This window comes from Notamacropus eugenii, chromosome 7, assembly GCF_028372415.1.
Source record: "Notamacropus eugenii isolate mMacEug1 chromosome 7, mMacEug1.pri_v2, whole genome shotgun sequence".
Lineage (NCBI taxonomy): Eukaryota > Metazoa > Chordata > Mammalia > Diprotodontia > Macropodidae > Notamacropus > Notamacropus eugenii.
The window spans coordinates 142,312,123-142,330,557 of record NC_092878.1 but is presented as its reverse complement, the minus strand read 5'-3'; the positions used below and the strand labels follow the sequence as shown (position 1 = coordinate 142,330,557).

The window sequence follows — 18,435 nt, the reverse complement described above, 5'->3', positions numbered from 1 at the left end:
TGAGTCAAATTTATAGAAATGGATCATTTCTCAGCTGATAAATGGTCAAAGGATATGCACAGGCAGTTTTCAGACAAAGTAATCAAAGCTATCCAGTCATATGAAAAAATGCTCTAAATCTCTACTGGTTAGAGAAATTCAAATTAAAACAATTCTGAAGAACCACCACACACCTTCAGATTGGCTAATATGACAGAAAAGGAAAATGACAAATTTCAAGGGGATGTGGGAAAACTAGATACTTACACACTGTTGGTAGAGTTGTGAATGGAAAGCAATTTGGTACTCTGCCCAAAGAGCTATAAAATTATGCATACCCTCTGACCCAGCAATACCACTATTAGTTCTGTATCCCAAAGAGATTAAAAACAAAAAGGAAAAGAACCTATATACAAAAAAATGTTTATAGCAGCTCTTTTTGTGGTGGCAAAGAATTGGAAATTGAGGAATGGCTGAACACGTTGTGGTACTTGATTGTGATAAAATAATACCGCGCCATCATAAAGGATGAGCAGGATACTCTAAGAAAAACCTGGACTTTATGAACTGAGGCAAAGTGAAGCGAACAGAAACAGAGAGGTGTGTGTACACAACAGTAACAATAATGTAAGAGGAACCGTGAGTGACTCAGCTATTCTCTCAGGAAGACAACGATCCAAGATAATACCGGAGAACTTATTATGAAAAATATCATCAACCTCTGGAGAAAGAGCTGATGGGTCTGAATACAGATTGGCATCTTTTTTACTTTATTTTTACTGTTTGTTATTTTTTTGGTCTGTGTTTTCCTCCATAACATGACCCATACGGAAACGTGTCCTATATGACGGCACATGTATAACCTAACCTATATAAAACCGCCTGCCCTTTCAAGGGAGGGGAGAGATGAAAGAAGGAAGGGGGAAATTTGGAACTCAAGGTTTTAAGAAACGAATATTAAGAATTGGAAAATTGTAAGAATTGTAATTGGAAAAAAAATTTTTTTTTTTACAAAAATGCTCATCTTAAAAAATGAGAGATAACATTACTTTTCCTCAGCATGAGCGTTCAATAGTGGTCCATGGAAATTAAAGAGTAATGGAGGAATTTTCTATTGAAGACCTAAAGTTTGGGTCTGACCATGTTTCCCTCCTCACAGCCCCTCAACTGATTCCAACGGGTCCCTATCAAAGAATCAAAATAGAAATCCTGTTTGGCTTTAAAAGGCTTTCATAACCTGGCCCCTATCATCTTTCCAGCTTCTTACACATCATTCTTCTTTGTATTTTCTGTAACACAGCATCATACCCCCATCTCCTTACTATACGTGTTCACTGGCTATCCTCCAAGCCTGGAATGCTCTCCCTCCTCTTTGATGCCTCTAGCTTCATTCAAGTCTCAGTTAAAATCTCACCACCTACAAAAATCCTTTCCCAATCCCCTTAGTGCATCTAAGATTATGTCTAATTTATCCTTTATGGCTTGTATATATGTACATAGCTGTTTGCATGTTTTCTATCTGGTTAAAATGTGAAACCCTTGAAAGCAGCGAGTTTTTGCCTTTCTTTGTATCCCCAGTGCTTAATCAACATCTGTTCACTTAACTTGAAAATTTAAATTAACATTGACAGGCTAACTAGCTGAAAGGTTAAATTTAGAATCATTCTGATCAAAACTGAGATTACACTGTTGCATCTAGCTCTAATGGCAGATTCCCAGGAATATTAAAAATGTTATTAATTGCTCTAAATTTATAGTGATAGTAGCAATTACAGTAATAATAACAAGAAACTATTGCTTTTTCAAGAAATATATAAGTGTTTACTACATGTAAGGCATAGGTGCTAGGGAGAGAAAGATAAAAGGGACACAGTGTTTATCTGCTCTTAAGCAACTTATATATTCTATTAGGGAAGTAACATCTACCTAGATAAGTATAAATACAAGGAGGAAAGTTTTAAGGGCAAAGTTAGGTCAAAGTAAGTGTTCCAGGAAAATCTGAGGAGAGAAAAAAACTTAGATTTGGGGGGAATTAGGTGAAGAAACGAAGAGAGGAAAGGGGGAGTGAGGAAAAGGACAAGGGTCTGCAATCCAAGTGCAATCCTACAGGATCCTCACTGATAATGGAGACAATATCCAGTGTCTATTAATTATATTTATAGATGTAACAAAAAACCTAAATTTTTATTAAACTAAGAATTATGACTCAGAGTACATTCAGATGGCATCTTCTGGGGAAGAGACTCTCTCATTTTAATTAGGCTCATCCCATTCATCGCAAGGTCTATACTTTGACTTTTCGTCTTAAGAGTGTCCTGCATCACACTAGTGCTCAGTCTACTACTAAAGCCCTCCTCTGCCCTCAGGATTTGCTAGGTAGGGGTCAAGGAAGTCATAATAGGAGTTCTATCCCAGGAGGTATAAAGATACCTCCTCTCCTTAGAGTCCTGGGGAAATGAAGAGAAAAGAGAAAAGGCAGAGAAATCCCAAGGTCTGGGTAATGGGTATGAAGCCGCAACTGCCCAGGAACCCTTGTCATCAGTTTAAACATTTAGTGTCCAACGGCTCATGGCAAAAAAAACTGCACCATGAACCAAAAACAAAAGAAACCAAACGAAAAAACAGAGGGCCATTCATTTAGCCCACCAGAGCTCTTACTCGGCGGGCGGTCATCTCCATACCAAGAAGAGGCCTATGGAGCATAACAAAAAGACTGTCACATAACATACAGTAACAAATGAGAAGAAAACATGCAATACCACCTTCAGCGTCACATCACAAAGTTCACCGTCTTCATAAAATCGTAGGAGTGAACTGTGAAAATCTTTCCAGGCTTCATTGGCTTCAAACGTATAAGATTCTTCTCCATCCCCGTCTCTATCTGAGGACCTGTCCTCCTGCAGGTGATGCTGCTGCTGCTGCTGCTGTTTTTTCCCCTTTATCAAATGAGTCTTAGCTGATTCTGGGCGCAAAGATTGTGAAGCCATCGACAACAGTCCTCTTTCAATGCTGATTTGTTCACACATTTCTTATTGATTTTAAAAAATTTTGGGGGGGAAGAGGAGAGACATAACCTATTAATCTTCATGTACTTTTCATGTTCAGTTCAATTTGTCATTTCCCTGTTAGTAGATAAAGGGAAAAACAATAGTCATTAGTATTATACTTCACCTGTCCGCTAGATCTGTAGGAACAATCCCCTCTACCATCAAAATCAAAACCAACGAAACATCTCAAGTACCAGGGTAGATACTCCATACGCTGCACACAGCAACGTCAAATTTATTTAATGAATTCTCACCAGAATTAGTCAAATTATCTTGAGGCACGATAAATTAAACACTTGTTACATGCTGTCATCTGAAAGGAACTGTTCTTGATAAAAACTATAATTTTACATTTATTCTAGTCAGAGATTATCCCATGATTTAAAAAACATTCTTTCATTAGATTTAGTTCAAAATTCATTATTTTTCATAGCAATATGGACAATTTTCAATCATAAAAATCAATTTTCTTAAAAAATAACAACCTTGCCTATCTTATCAGTTAATATCATGTAGAAGCAGAATTAATACTCATTTTATATAGCCCAGAAGGTAGTACTAACAATGGGTGGAAGTTGCAGAGTTGGGTTTAAGTTTGTAAGTAAAAATGTCCTGTCAATTAGGAGATGACAGACTGTATGAAGCAGGCTCTGCCTAATACAAGTCTTCTGCCAACACTAGATGATGGCTGGTCAGGAACATTATGTAGACTGGTTCAAGCACGAGTCAGACACCTACAGATGGCCCAGTTCCAATCTATCACTGAAAGTCTGTAATGTCTACACCAGGAGTGTCAAATCAAAGTAGAAATGAGGGCCACTAATGCACACACAAGGATCATTTGTGAGCTGCATACTGACTTCATTTTAAAATATCTATGTTTTTATGTTTTGTTAAATATTTTTCAATTACAAATAATGTGGTTCAGGCTGCACACAGAGTGCTAGAGGCCACACGTTGGTCTTGTGTTTGACATTTCTGGTGTACACTCTCATAGCCCTCACTATGCTGGCTGTGCCAAGATGGAGCATGACAGTAGTGCAGGGTAACAGATGGGAAGAAGACATACAATACAACCTTCGGTGTCACATCACAGAGTTTACCATCTTCATAAAATTGGAGGAGGGAAACTGAAAATCTTTCCAAGCTTCACTGGCTTCAAAAGTTGAAAACTCCTCTCCATTACCAACTCTATCCGAGATAGTGGAGACGAGGTGCTATTGTGGAAATGCCTTGGCTATTTTTATTATTTGGTAAACTTATTTACAAATAATGAGTCAAGAAAAACATGAAACTGGGCACAAAAATTTCACAGCAAGTTTCAGGTCTCATTTCCTAAATATATAGGGAACTGAGAGCAATATGGAACTATGCCCAAAGGGCTATAAAACTGCGGATATCCTTTGACCCAGCAATACTACTTCTAGGTTTGTATCCCCAAAAAATCATAAAAATGGGCAAAGGACCTTTATGTACAAAAATATTTACAGCAGCTCTTTTTGTGGTGGCAAAGAATTGAAAACTGAGGGAACACCCATCTACTGGGGAATAGTTGAACAAGCTGGGTTGTAAGACATGATGTAAGAAGGGGATGGTTTCAGAAAAGCCTGGGAAGACTTATATATGAAATAACACAAAGTGAAGTCAAGAGAACCAGGAGAATACAATGTACAGAGTAACAAAAATATTGTAATGATCGTTAACAGTGAAAAACTAACTCTCTTAGAAGTACAATGGTCCATGGCAATTCCAAAGAAATATATAAATGTGAACTATGGACTGGACTGTTTTCCTTGTGCTTGTCTTTAAAAAAAAGTACTTATCTCATATGAACTCAATAGATGCTACTTTTGATTATGTTTTTATATAACCTAGAGTTAAAAGCAGCACGCTATTTCTGACTGAAAAGACTCATAAACCACAGAATACATGAAGACTTTCCTTCTGTTGCCAATATCATTTATATATCTTAGTTATTCAAATCCAGAAAACACAGCAGGTTTTAAAAATTCTTAAGAAGGATCATTATCTTTTTCTACAGTCAGTATTTAGGAATGTGGTAATTTATCTGAAAGTTTTCCTAACAGCTTATAATTATATAACACACAATTTTATAAGCTTATTTAGTAAAATCTGATACTACCAAAATATTTTTTAAAAATTCAACAAAATTTCTACTGTCTTAATATAGAAATCATAGTGATTTGTTTTTCATAAACAGAAGCAAATAAAAGAATTTTCTCTAACTCAAGCTACATACTTAAACATAACATTTATAGAACTGTACTATGATCAAAATCTTTCTTTTCCTAAATGGAGTTTATAATCGTGATATTTAGCTAGATAAAAAGCAACATATAAAGCCCAGAGACAGACTTTAGCTATAAAGTCCTCCCAATATGGTATACCCAATTCAATGCAACTTTCTCATTTTTTTAAACTATAAGATCTAATATTAGTAATCTACCTATGTCAGTGATTAATGAACCATTAAAGATCAGTGAGCACTCAGAGAAAAGGGGATTTTTAGGCAACTTTTGATTGATAGACCTAGTACTTTATCCATAAGAAATCTTGCTTTCAAATTCTTATTGACACAACTACGACAATTCTTTGCCTAACTTAATGTTTTGTGTACCTTTCATTTGACCTTCAATATAGCTGTGTAGGTCTTTGAAATCAAAGCCCATAACTACTTCCCCAGTCCACGGATAACAGAACAGCTCTGATTTCATTTATCTGAGAGCTGTTAATATATTTCCAAAGGTGAAAAGAATTGCAGACAAGAGTGAATTAGTTTCTGGGCTCTCTCTGTGCTAGATCATCACAACATGGTTCTAATGTCTTGTTCCAAATTTGTTAAATCAGAACCTAAGATCCTCCTGTATCTTCTACATCTATTGCTTTTCAGTTCTCATTGGCACCACTTTTCAGATGAGAATACAGAAGTACAACTAGCCCCTCCATTTCCTTCAATTCCGATGCCAACTAGCTCAAATACCATCCCCTTCTTGAAGGGATCTTCCAAGTAACAAGTGATCTATTCTTCCTCTGAGCTTACGGTTTTCTGAACATCAATCATTATTTATTATGTGCCAGGCACGATACTAAGCTGCTATGATACAAAATCAACAGACAGTCCCTGCACTTTTTAAGGGGGAGACATTAGATAATTATATAATCAAGAGAGGGAAGGCACTATCATTAAGAATCAAGAAATGTTTCTTTAGCTGATGGGATTTTAGCTGGAACTTGAAGGAAGCCAGGGGGTGGAAATTGGGAGGGGGAGTATTCCAGGCATAGGACACAGCTTGTGAAAATACCCAAAGCTGGCAGATGAAGTATCTTGTATGAGGAACAACAAAGAAGACCAGTGTCAACACTGGATCACAGAGTACATGAGGGTGTGGGGGGAGGGTGTAAGGTATAAGAGGACTGGAAAGATGCAGGAGAGGGTTCCAGGCTGTGAAGGGCTTTGAATGACGAACATAAGATTTTGTATTTGACTGTGGAGGAGACAGAGAGCCACTGGAATATAATGAACAGGAGGGTGACATGAATGGATCTACCCATTTTCACATGTATCCTATCCTATTTTGGTTTATGCTTGTGTATACACCTTAGTTCTTCTAAAAGATTACATATTCTGACAGCACTGGCCTTGTCTTACTAATCTCTATATTTTCTTAATGTCTGGCATAGTATCTTGGATGTGGTAGGTGCTCCTTAGGGTTTGCTAAATGAACTAAAATGTGGTACAAAAAACCTCAAAGCTAAGTAAAAAGTATTTTTACATTGTCAGCATTTCTGTCACCCTCCATTCTTGGGAAGAAGCAGACTTCAAGTATTACAGAATTAGTTTGTTTTCTACTGATAAGGTACTGTGAAAAATAAACATCATTTCACATACAACAGTATCAAACAAATTAATTCTGGACACAATCATACTCTGCTTTACAATGAATGACCATAATAAGCAAATACCTTTTTAAAAAATGAAACAGAAGAACCAAAAATTTAATATTTTATTTCTTAATTAATTGTAATTAATAGAAAAGACAGTAAATATATAAAAATCAGAAGATCTAGGATCATTTTAGAAAGGCACAAGGTCAGTGGAGAGATGATCAGAAAGACTTCAAACCCTGCTTCTTGTACATACTGCTGCAAGGTGAATGTGCGGAACAGGTACAGACCTTCACTGGGTGAAGGTGAGGAAATTCTTCACTGGGAATATGAGCACTCTAGAGTCCCCTGTTTTTGTCTTTCTATGTATCCCCAGAGCTTAGTATAGTGCCTGCCATACAGAAAGAACTGAGGGGGGGGGGGGAGGGGGGGAGGGAGGGAGGGGGAGGAATGGGAAGGGAGGGGGAGGGAGAGGGAGGGAGGGGGAGGGAGAGTGAGTGTGTGTGTGTGTGTGTGTGTGTGTGTGTGTGTGTGTGTGTGTGTGTTTTCATCCTTCACTGCCCAAAGAAGACCCATGCCATCAGAGAAATAATGACATGACTTGTACTTGACTTTGTTTTGAGTGAGGGAGGGCTGTGCAGGTCACCAGCCTCACTTCTCCAGAGCCATGTGAATCCAGTGACCAGATATTCATCAGGATGACTGGAGATGACTCAGGATGAGGCAATTGGGGTTAAATGACTTGCCCAGGGTCACAAATCTAGTGAGTGTCAAGTGTCTGAGGTGAGATTTGAACTCAGGTCCTCCTGACTCCTGCACTGGTGCTCTATCCACTGCACCACCTAGCTGCCCCAGGAAGAACTTAGTAAATGCTTACTGAATGACTGAGAGTTCCCTTGACAGATGAAATCACAGATCCAGACATGCTCTTACTACCTTCCCCAAGTCCCCCAAAAGATTTCTTTACAGAATGGATTTGAAAATAGATTTAATATTTAATTAGAAGACAGTCTTTTTTTTTTGGTCCAGACATGTCTGCAGAACTCCCTCTTCACCTATGCAAGCCAGGCAACTCAATCTGAAGGGATCTAGGGCACTGAAGTTACCCATACAACACCCAAGTCACTGTGTAAGATGCAGGATTTGAACCCAGAGCTTCCTGACCCCAAGGACTGCCTTGAAGGCTCTAGATGATAATTACACCTAAAAATAACATCCTATAGTTGAGATAAGAAAGAGCAAAAGGTGGTTAGGGGTTAAAGCAGCAACGATTTGAACTTGGCTTTGAGAAATTTATTTCCACGAGTTAGGAGCATGACAGCAATACTACTTGAAAGTGACTATTAATCATTGTAAATAGGCTAATTATATTAATATACTATTTTCAAGTTAGTCCTGTTGTTGATACCAAGACAAGTCAACTGCAAAGTCATTCTGCTACTAAAAGTAATCCAACCAGGGCAGACCAAAAAAATGCTGTTGGTTTTAACCTACACTTACAGGCCTATGATTTAGCTGACATGGATAATCTCTCCAATAACGTACACTGCAATCCACCCATACCTGTCCATCCTGTGCAACTCTAATCAACAACTTCTCCCGAAGGGGGGATTCCAGTGGAGCATGCAGGAGATCTATTTCTTAGCTTTGTGTGAGAAGTCTGTTTCTCACTTTTGCTATGAGCTTGGCACATCTTTTTATGGTTATATATTTCTCTGAAGACTTGTTTCATACCACTGGTACTGAAAACACCTCTCATGTGTAATGTGCTACAGTCTGCTCACATTTACCATGTACTCCTCCACTGCCAGTTGGAGGTTCTTCAACTTTCAGAGTCTTCAACTCTTTCAGAGTCTACAATACAGTATTCCACGACTCACTGCCATGTATCACACCAGAAGAATGTTGCTTAGTAAGTTGGGTTTTTTTTGAACAAGGGCAATAAGTTATAGCAGGACTAAATCTGAAGAAATCTGAAGGTAATAAATCAGTTTCAGGTAATAACCAGCTAAGTGACAACACCAGGCGGGACTCAAAACGAGGCCTTCTGATTTTAAGTCTGACACTCTTTCCATTATACCATGCTGCCTTTTAATGATGACTAATATCATCTGAATGAATTATAAAAGCTTCACTGACGAGAAAACAGGCAAAGAGATCACAGATCTTCTCTACTAAGTTAGCATATTCTAGCCTGTTTCCAGGAAGAGACATTATCAGCTACTATAAATACACTTTCCTGTCGGTCATCTGGGGGCTATGACAAAGGTTACCAAACATGCATTGTGGTTGAGAAGATTTTCATAAGTGTGGGGCCAGGTATAACAGAAGCTGATGAAACTAGATTTCCAAAGTCAACACTAGGTTTGAAGGGGGAAGGGGGAGACAAGATTTCACATCAGGAGATTTAAAACCAAGGCATAATGGACTGCTGTTCTAATCCTGACCTTTCCCCTGCCTTTGCTGATGTCATGTCCTGTGTTTTGTAAAGACTACTTCCTCTCGACCCCATTTCCATATTTCGAGGCCTAAATCGGGTACAAGCTTCATCTCAATGAGAATAGTGTGTATAATATCTATCTGGCTTGCCAAATGTTTACTGAATCTGAGAAGTAAAATCAGTGGTCTGGGACTGAGAACATTTAAGAACCACTCATTTAAATCTTTCCTCAAACGGATACTATAATTCCAAGGCACTACTGTTTAGCACCCAGACCATTCTAATGGCCTTCTAACTTGTCTCCTTATCTCATTCTAGTTCATCCTCCAAATAGCTACCAAGGCAACTTTTTAAAATGACAGGTCTGACCATACATCTACTTCCCCACCTCCTTCACTCGGTGAACCCCAATGGTTCTCTATTACCTCCAAGAATCAAACAAACTCCTTTGTTTAGCATTTAAGACTCTTTATAACTTGGCGCTGCTCTTCTGTTTTTTGTCCATGATTTAATTACACTGGCCTACTTGTAGTTCCTTGAACACAACACTCCATCTCCTGTATCTAAGCTTCTACAATGGTGGGCCTCAATGCCTGAAATGTTCTGCCCTCCCCTTTTCCCTGTTTCCCTGGCCTCCTTCAAGACTCAGCTCAAACCCCACTTCTGCAAGACTTTCCTGGTCCCACCATCTATCAGTGCCTTCACTTCTCAGATTACCTTTAATCTCCTCTGCATACTGCTTGTATGTAGCTTATTATCTGCATGCTATTTCCTCCATTCGAATTCAGCTCTTTGGGGGCAGGGTCTCTGTATCCTTAATGCTTAGCATGGTGACTGGCACATGGTAAGCACTTAATAGATGCCTCACTGTCCTGATGGAGCTAAAGGCTGGTTCCCAGTGACTCTCAAAGGATTGGGAAAGGCAAGGGAAACTGGAGGGGTATACCAACCTTTAGAGAAATCATATACTGGCATCTAGGAGAGACCCTCCACCTTCCTCTGAAGGGTACTTAACCAAATGACTCCTTGCCTTAAGCCTCTCTAAGTACTGTACCTAAGGGCCAAACGCCCAATAGCTACAGTTATTGATACAGGAGAATCCATTATGTTCTTTCTGTTCCCACAGCCTGAGTAAAACTGGAAGGACCTCGAGAAAAAGAAGGCACCATAAAGATGTTCAAACGTCTCTAGACAACTTTTAAAAGAGATCCAGGCCATTTAAATAGTCTTTTAAAAGCCCATATGAGGCAAAAATTTAAAGTAATATTAATTAGCAATAGGTGTCATTTATAAAACACATTGTAGTTTTATAAAGATTAACTCATTGGATCCTCACAATCACTCTGTAGGTTAAGTAGCATTGGTAAAACCCCTATCTGATGAGAAAACTGAGGCATGCCTCCAAGTCCTTAATTCTTTCCATTCTAATACCTTACCTCCAGCAATCCATACAGAGGTAGAACAAATAAAGAGTCAACCTTAAAGCCAGAAGACCTGAATTCAAGGCCAGTTCCTGACAAATACCATACGTGTGACATTGGTCACTTAACCTCTTGGGGCTCCTAAGCAATGTAAGCTGCATAAATTGCATAAACGATGCCAACTTGCCTGGTGGTAAAGGGAGTTTCCTCAGTGAAGAGTTCTCTATACTAATGCAAACCCAGGTTCAGTCCCTTTTTCTATTCCTATTACTAGTCTATACTTCCAGAGAGAAGTTTCCATTTGCTTGGATTTGTATTGCTAGCATTTAACAGTACCTAGTACCCTGTAAGCATTTCATAAATGTCTGGTATACTCTGATACATCATATGTATCACATAAATGGTACATGTTCTTTGTGGCCATTATAGAGAACTTTTATAACAGAGGCAAAGAGTGGTAGAGAAAAGAGGATCCCCGAAGTCAAGAGATGTGGGTGTGAGGCTTCTTAGGCGAGCTAGTTACCATCTCTGAGCTGTGGGGCCTTCATGTAAAAGATGAAGTGGCTGGACTAAGGTGGTCACTAAGAGACTCCTAGCTCTTAGAATCTTATAGTAACTTGAACCATTTAAAATGATTATGGGAGCAGAATGGCATAAATAATAAAGCAACTACTTTGAAGTCAGGAAGCCCTGAACTTGTATGTGTTTTCTCATCGTGGAATTCTGCCTTTTGCTTGAGAATGTTAAATTATTTATGAAAAATGACTGGGGCCAGAGAGATTTTCACACACAGAATGGATCTCTTTCTCTTTGGATTTCTCTCATTCTCTAAAATGAGATGTTGAGAGTTAGAAGATAATTAACAAATTTGTTTCTGGAAGAGTTGTGCCAAAAAGCACAAGCGTAAATTGAGTATTTCTTTCACATTACACTGGAAAGAAATTCTTAACCAGAATGACCTTGGAGACTGTCTGCTATGCTAATGTCCAATTTTAGCTCAATTCTTCAATCCCTGTATTTTCTCACTCAATAAAAACAAAGGCAGAGAAATGATAGTCTGTAAAGCAGAGTTGTCATTTTTTTTTAAACAAAAAGCATAGAAAATAGAAAAGGTACAAAGTTACTCTGAGATGCTCAAAAGATAACTAATTATAATTTTTTCACTTCATCAAATGCAGAAAATTAACTATTCACAAATATTTCTTACAGCAGACCTTAACTGGCAAATTAGGAAAGTTGCATAATAAAACTCACGTTACTGGAAAATGTGCACAATAAGGATTTCCTTTTCTCACAGTTAAAGGACAGTAGCACTGGTATCTAAAATCAAGTCAACAAATTTAAGTGCTTACTATGTGCTTATTAAGTGTTTACTATGTACCAGGCATTGTGCTAAGTGCTAGGAATACACATGAAAAGAAAGCTAGGCTATACCATTAAGAAACATAAATCTCATTCTAATGGGAGAAGACAATTCATAAAAGGGTGCTGAAAAGGGGGATGGGGAGTGGGAAAGTACCCACACACAGGAACGTGGATGAAAAACCTGGAAACTCAGGTGCAGAGATGGTAGGTGAATGAAGGCACTTCCTCAATTGGAGATTCCAAGAGGAACTCACCAATAGAGGAACAGGGAACCATAGGATCAAAAGGATCTTCCAGGCTGCTTCCAGGCAGCGAGGGATGAGGTATCTTCCAGGATGAGAAGGTTGCTGAAACATGGTGAAGGAAAAGGTCCTTTGAGTCAGGAGCAGAGCCCAGAGAGGAAAGAAGATTCGAGCACTGCTGGCCCAAATCCTTCCTTAAAATGATGCTTCCATGAGGAACTGGCTGATCAACAGGGGTGAATGAATCTTCCAGGCTGAGGTGTGTCTTAAGTGCCCAATGTAGAAAATTATACACTCTTCAGAGTCTATTTCTCCTTACACTACAAGCCTAGAAGGCCAAACACACAGATCTACAATTTATTCCACATATCTTAAAAATCAACTTATGTCACTGCGTCTACTATTCAATTTTAGGTGAAAATGTTTGCCAATTTCCACCCCTTCATCCCCAACACATAATGTCCAAGGTTGTCTCACTGCCCAAACTCATTAACAACATTGTGGCTGGCAACATTTGACCATTAAATCCTCACCAGGCTTTGTGGATGCTAGCAGTTAACTGATCCAGAAACAAGAGTTGGCCTGAAACCCCACAGCTCCATAGCCTAGCAACTTATCCCGAGGGAAATAGATTCATCTACATAACAGTTCAGATTTCAGTGATAAAAGCTGAAATTTAACTTGGTTGACATTAAGTCTAAAAATCTCAAATTTCAATTAGGTATATTAAAGAACCTCTAATTTATCAACTATACCATAAAAATGACCTAATTCATATAAACAAGTATTAAATTTCTAAAAGAGGATCAAGAAATATTTCTTGAAGATATACTCATCTGTTTTCCATTTAAAACAATACTGAAAGCCATATAATTATCAACTAGTATTTAACATTCGCTAGATGCCTCCATATTGCATGTCACAGAGAAGGAGAATGTTGCTTTTCCTGCAAAGGCTAATCTAAAGCATCCGGTATGAAAAAGGAAGCCTATTACTGAGTCTTTCAAAGACTTAGAAAACAAACCACAAGAAAATGTCTAATGCTGGATCAGTCCTGTCATGGTCCCACATGAACATAAACATAATGTTATTATTAGGTTATAGATGTTACACCCTAAAATATGACATTTCAAGACTAGAAAAAGCAGAATGTAAATGCTCTGTCATTCGTTTAAACAACCATCCCAAGAAAGGGCAATGAAATGGAGAACTTTACTAATGGTCCTTCCAATTCTATTATTATTAGAACAGGACGGACTCAAGTGAACTAAAAAGTTATTGGAATTCTGATAACACTAATTACAAATACATTTCTTTGATGAAAAAAATTCATGTTTTCCACATTAACAAAGACTAACTAAATCCACTGGAAAATGAACTATTAGAATTTACTTTTAGAAAACAGTCTACAGAAAGGAAGACAAAATCCCTTCAAGTAGGACTAAATGTATCTTATACAACTTTAACTGTATTAGAAGTTATCTAGTATGTACAAAAAATAAGAGATTAAGAGATTAAAAACCTTTCACTTCATCTCGGTTCATTTCAACAGGTTAATACAGAATAAATACATTTAGGAAAGCAGAGACTTACTGAACATGGTAGAAATAAAATCAAATTCAAGAACTGACAAATATAATCATGTATATTTTCAACTCTAATAAACATAAGTTTTCATCTTCAAAATAAAAATGACTTTTGTGGTATATCCAAATACAGAAAACGAAAACAAACCTATACCTGATTTTCCTTAAACACAGAAATGTCAGAATAACTTTTTAAAAGTCCAAATACATATTCCTATAAGGGTTATGCTTAACTGTCATAATAATTACTTTCCTAAGCTTCTAATACTACATATCTATTGATCAATGATTTGGTTCATAAAGCTCCCTGACAATGGAACAAATTTTCTCTTGATAAATTCAGTGTCTTAGAATATTTAACTGATATCAGAACACTTATATTTATCAAGTGCTGAGAGATTAAACTACCTTAAACATCCAGGATGACCCTAAAGGTAACTACAGATAGCTGGGAACATTCTAGTACAATCTATTTTACATCAATATTCACAGCAATTCATATATTTTTTTTAAATGTAAATTTCAAGGCATGCCTTGGATAAACCGGAAAATGCTAGATAAAAGTGAGTTATTATTACACTCGACTCTTTGGATCAACTAAATTTACATCATGAAGCTGAAAGAAGAGAGACTTCTCCACTAGAGAAATAGTTAAGAAGCTACCTTGGTCAGCTGTTGGCTGCCCAAACTCTTCCAGAGGTGGGGAATCCTTTTGCCTCAAGGCCACATGTGTCCCTCTAGGTCCTCAAGTGATCTTTGACTGAATTCAAATTTCACAGAACAAAGCCCTTTAATAAAAGGTTTTGTTCTGGTTACTTTGTATTCAATCAAAGTGCCACACTTGAGGACCTAGAGTCTTGGCTATAACAGGTCAAGTGGGAAGGAGGGGGAAAAAGTATACAAAATACTGATAGAAAGCAAACTGTTAATATTAAACAAGTCAACATAAATGAGAGTAAAAGAATGAACAAATTTTATCAGCAGATAAAATTCTCTGCTAAACTTTTCTAAGAGTGATTTTTAAAATATAGTTCTCTTGATGAACTCTTAAGGGAAGACTGAAGAATTTTTTCACTTTATTTTCTTGCTTTTTTTTGGTAACATGGCTAATATGGAATTTTTGAAAATTTAAAATATATACATATAGTTCTCTTACTCTAAAGACAGATCAGTAAGTATGGTGACGGGCTCAGGTGTTTTATGAAATGGCATTCAATTCTGAACTTTAAGAAAAAAACTGCCAGAGACTGAGAGAAGTCAAATAACTTGAGACTGAACAAACCTGTAAGTACCACAATACAAAAATACTACAGAGAAAAATCGCACTCCTAACTTAACTGACAAGCTAAACATTGGCATTGGGGGGTGGGGGACTTTACTTTCATGAAGCCACAAAACCACTGTCAAGAAACTGATAAACAAATGCTTTCTGGGTGCTAAGCACTGAAAACTTACATTTGATCCCTGGGGTTTAAAAATTATTTGAAAAAATATTTCACTATTTCAATATAATTGCTTTCATTTGCAATGTTAGGTATTTTATACATTTTAAAACATGCTGAAAAGGGATCTATAGGCTTCTTCAGGTGACCAAAGGGATCCACAACACAAAATGCAGTGTTTATATTATATTATGTATGTTTCTATTACTTATAAATTATAGTATATGTAATCACAATATTACATATTATATATAACATTATATATACACATATAATCTATAATCAAATAATATAATCATATTATTATACTGTATTATAAACAAGTCATATATCTATTTATAAACAAATATATATTACAAACATAAATATTATACTACATTATAAATACATAGGACATGTGAATTACATTATATTTTAGGGGGAGGCATCAGCAGCTCCAGGAAATTAGGGAAGGTGCACGGTTTGCGCCCTTTTCTATCCCACAGAAGGGCAGGCGATGTCCACAAATCTGACTTTCCTACACGGCAGGATTATCGCGGAGGATCAGAAGAGAGAATACGGTAAAGTCCTCGGACAGTAACAAAGTATCCAAAAAGTGTTACCTGTAACATACAAACGCACCCACGCACTGCTCTTCTCTACGCCAGGCTGAGATCCGTTTGTGCCGCACTAAGCCCGCCGGACACCGGGTCCGAAGGCCAAGGGAGCCTCCCGTTCCATGGGTCCCGGAGCCAAGCCAGGGGTCATCGCCCCCTCCCCCACCCCCTGGTCCGGCCCGGTGGATTCTTGTCTCAGTTTTCCGTGGGGTCTGACCCCTCCCCCCCAGGGGGTCACGATTTGGTTTGCCGTTTCCTTCATTGGCTCATTTTACAGATGAGTAAACTGAGGCACACAGGGTTGCGTTACTTGCCCAGGGTCACGCGGGTACGATCGGACTCCAAGGCTCTAGGCACCGCCCCCTCCCCTGTCCCGGAGCACCCCCGCCTCCCGCCCCCGGTCCCGGACGCCGCCGGGCCTCGAGGCCGCTCCAGGCCCCGGGCTCCGGGGGGCGCTCTAGGCTCGCCCCCTCCCCTTCCAGGTGCGTCTCCTCTTTTTCCGGACGCCGGATGGACGCCCCCAGCAGGGGGCCGAGAAGGTGAGGGGGGGGAGCGGAGGGGGATGGAGGCGGCGAGCCTGCCCCCGACAGTGGAGATGGGGGGCCACGGGTCTCCCCTCAGGGGCACAGCAGGGTGCACGGAGGGGACAATGGCGGGGGCGGTCGGAGCGGACTGGAGGACTCGTACCTAGCTTGGTCTGAAAAGGGTCCACCCCCCTCCTCCTCCCTGGCTCCTCTGCTCTTCCACTAGAGGCGGCGCCAACTTCCCCGGGGCACAGGCTCGGAGCGAGGTGCTTCGGGGCTTCCGTGGTCAGGCCGGCGGGCGCCAGCGGGGCGAGCTACGGTGGTGGACACGCGCCTTCAGCGCGCGCCCTGGAGGCTCCGCCCCCCCGCGCTGTCACTGCCCATGCGCGGGCGGGCCGGCCCGGGCGGAGAGCACTCTGGGAAATGTAGTTCCTTTGTGTCCTCTGCTCTTCCCCTTCGCTGGGCTGCAAGTGAGCGAAGCTAGCTGAGAGGTACAGGCTGGGAGCGGTACACAGGGAGGGGCTAACAGCTTCCTCGTCAGTAGTCGGAGACCTTCGAGGCTAGCCGGTCCACCTCGCCTTATTAATCAACATAGCAACATGCATAGATGAGAGAGAGACGGAGACAGAAACAGACAGAGACAGAGAGAGAGACAGACAGAGAGACAGACAGAGAGACAGAGAGAGAGAGAGAGAGAGAGAGAGAGAGAGAGAGAGAGAGAGAGAGAGATGCAGATGCAGCTATCCCTACCTATCCATGTCTATCCATGTGTATTGTGTGTCCAGGGCCAGTAAAATTGCAAACAAGAGGTGAAGAGGGTGGGTTCATGTTCCCTAGATAGGCTGTTTCCTGAGTTCGTGTTTATGTATGTATGTATGTATGTTCATCATTATTACTATACATAAAACATCTGATGTGGGTCTGTCACTGTGCTAAACTCTGGGGATTCAAAGAAAAAAACCCAATAAAATCAGTCCTTGTCCCGAAGGAGCTTACAGTCCTTGAGGAGACGACAGTACACCTTGAAGTGTACAAAAATATATTTGTAGAAGATGTATTGCATGAAGCCAAACCAATGGCAGCGTCTCTTTCTCCCCTCTCCGACACTGCCAAACTCCTGGTGAAGGTCCTCGTCACCCGACGCCTGGACCAATGCAATAAATAGCCTACTCACTGGTCAGCGGATCATTCTTCATGCCCATCCTTCCTCCACTCAGCTATCACTGGTCTTTTTAAAGCATAGGTCTGAGCAAGTCACCCCCTTATTCAATAAACCCCATTGGTTCTCCCTCACCTCCAGGACCATCCTGTGTTTGAATTTCATAACCTACCCTTTCCAATCTTTTCACACCCTATTCTGATTCACATACTCCGTGATCCAGTGACACTGACCTCCCTGATATTCCTTTCACAAGACCCTCCAACTCTGTTTCTAGGCATTGCCATTGTCTGTCTCCCGTGTCTGGAATTCTCTCTTCCCATCTCTACCTCCTGATTGAGCTAGCTTTCTCTAAGTCTCAACTAAGCTCATCTTCTATGAGAAGACTTTTCCTATCCTTTTTAATGTTAGATCTTTCCATCTAGTATCTTCCTCCCCTTCAATTTATTCTGTATATATCTTGTTGATCTGTTGTTTACATAAATTAAATTTGCATAAATTTCCTTCCCCCTTTCCCCTGAGAGAAATGATTATTTGTCCCTCATATTAATAACAATCAATCATTGAATTAAGATAGGACTTTTTTAGAAGCCTGTAGGTTGTTCCATCTCTGGAGGACATTGCTGATAAGGAAACTGGATTAACTTTCTCCTCAATCTTGTTCAGACCGTACCCAGATGGGGAAGCCCATTGAGTTGTACTCTGATCTGGGTTGCTATAAATTCTTT

At 39.5% G+C, this 18,435-nt stretch overlaps 1 protein-coding gene across 3 annotated transcripts in view; it reads right to left on the bottom strand.

Moving 5' to 3' along the window:
• The window catches only part of KLHL8 (kelch like family member 8), a 43,326-nt gene extending 26,413 nt beyond the window's left edge, over positions 1–16,913 (bottom strand). For 2 of the 3 annotated variants that reach the window (XM_072622549.1, XM_072622551.1), the window contains exons 1-2: positions 16,712–16,913; positions 2,742–3,101 (exon numbers count right to left, since the gene is read on the bottom strand). In XM_072622549.1, coding sequence (XP_072478650.1) covers positions 2,742–3,005 — 264 coding nt within the window. In that variant the 5' untranslated portion in view covers positions 3,006–3,101; positions 16,712–16,913. Of the gene's footprint in view, positions 1–2,741; positions 3,102–12,412; positions 12,437–16,711 lie in introns of those variants that run through there. The other variant, XM_072622550.1, reaches the window with a different exon arrangement.
• Between the last annotated feature and the right edge of the window lie 1,522 nt (positions 16,914–18,435).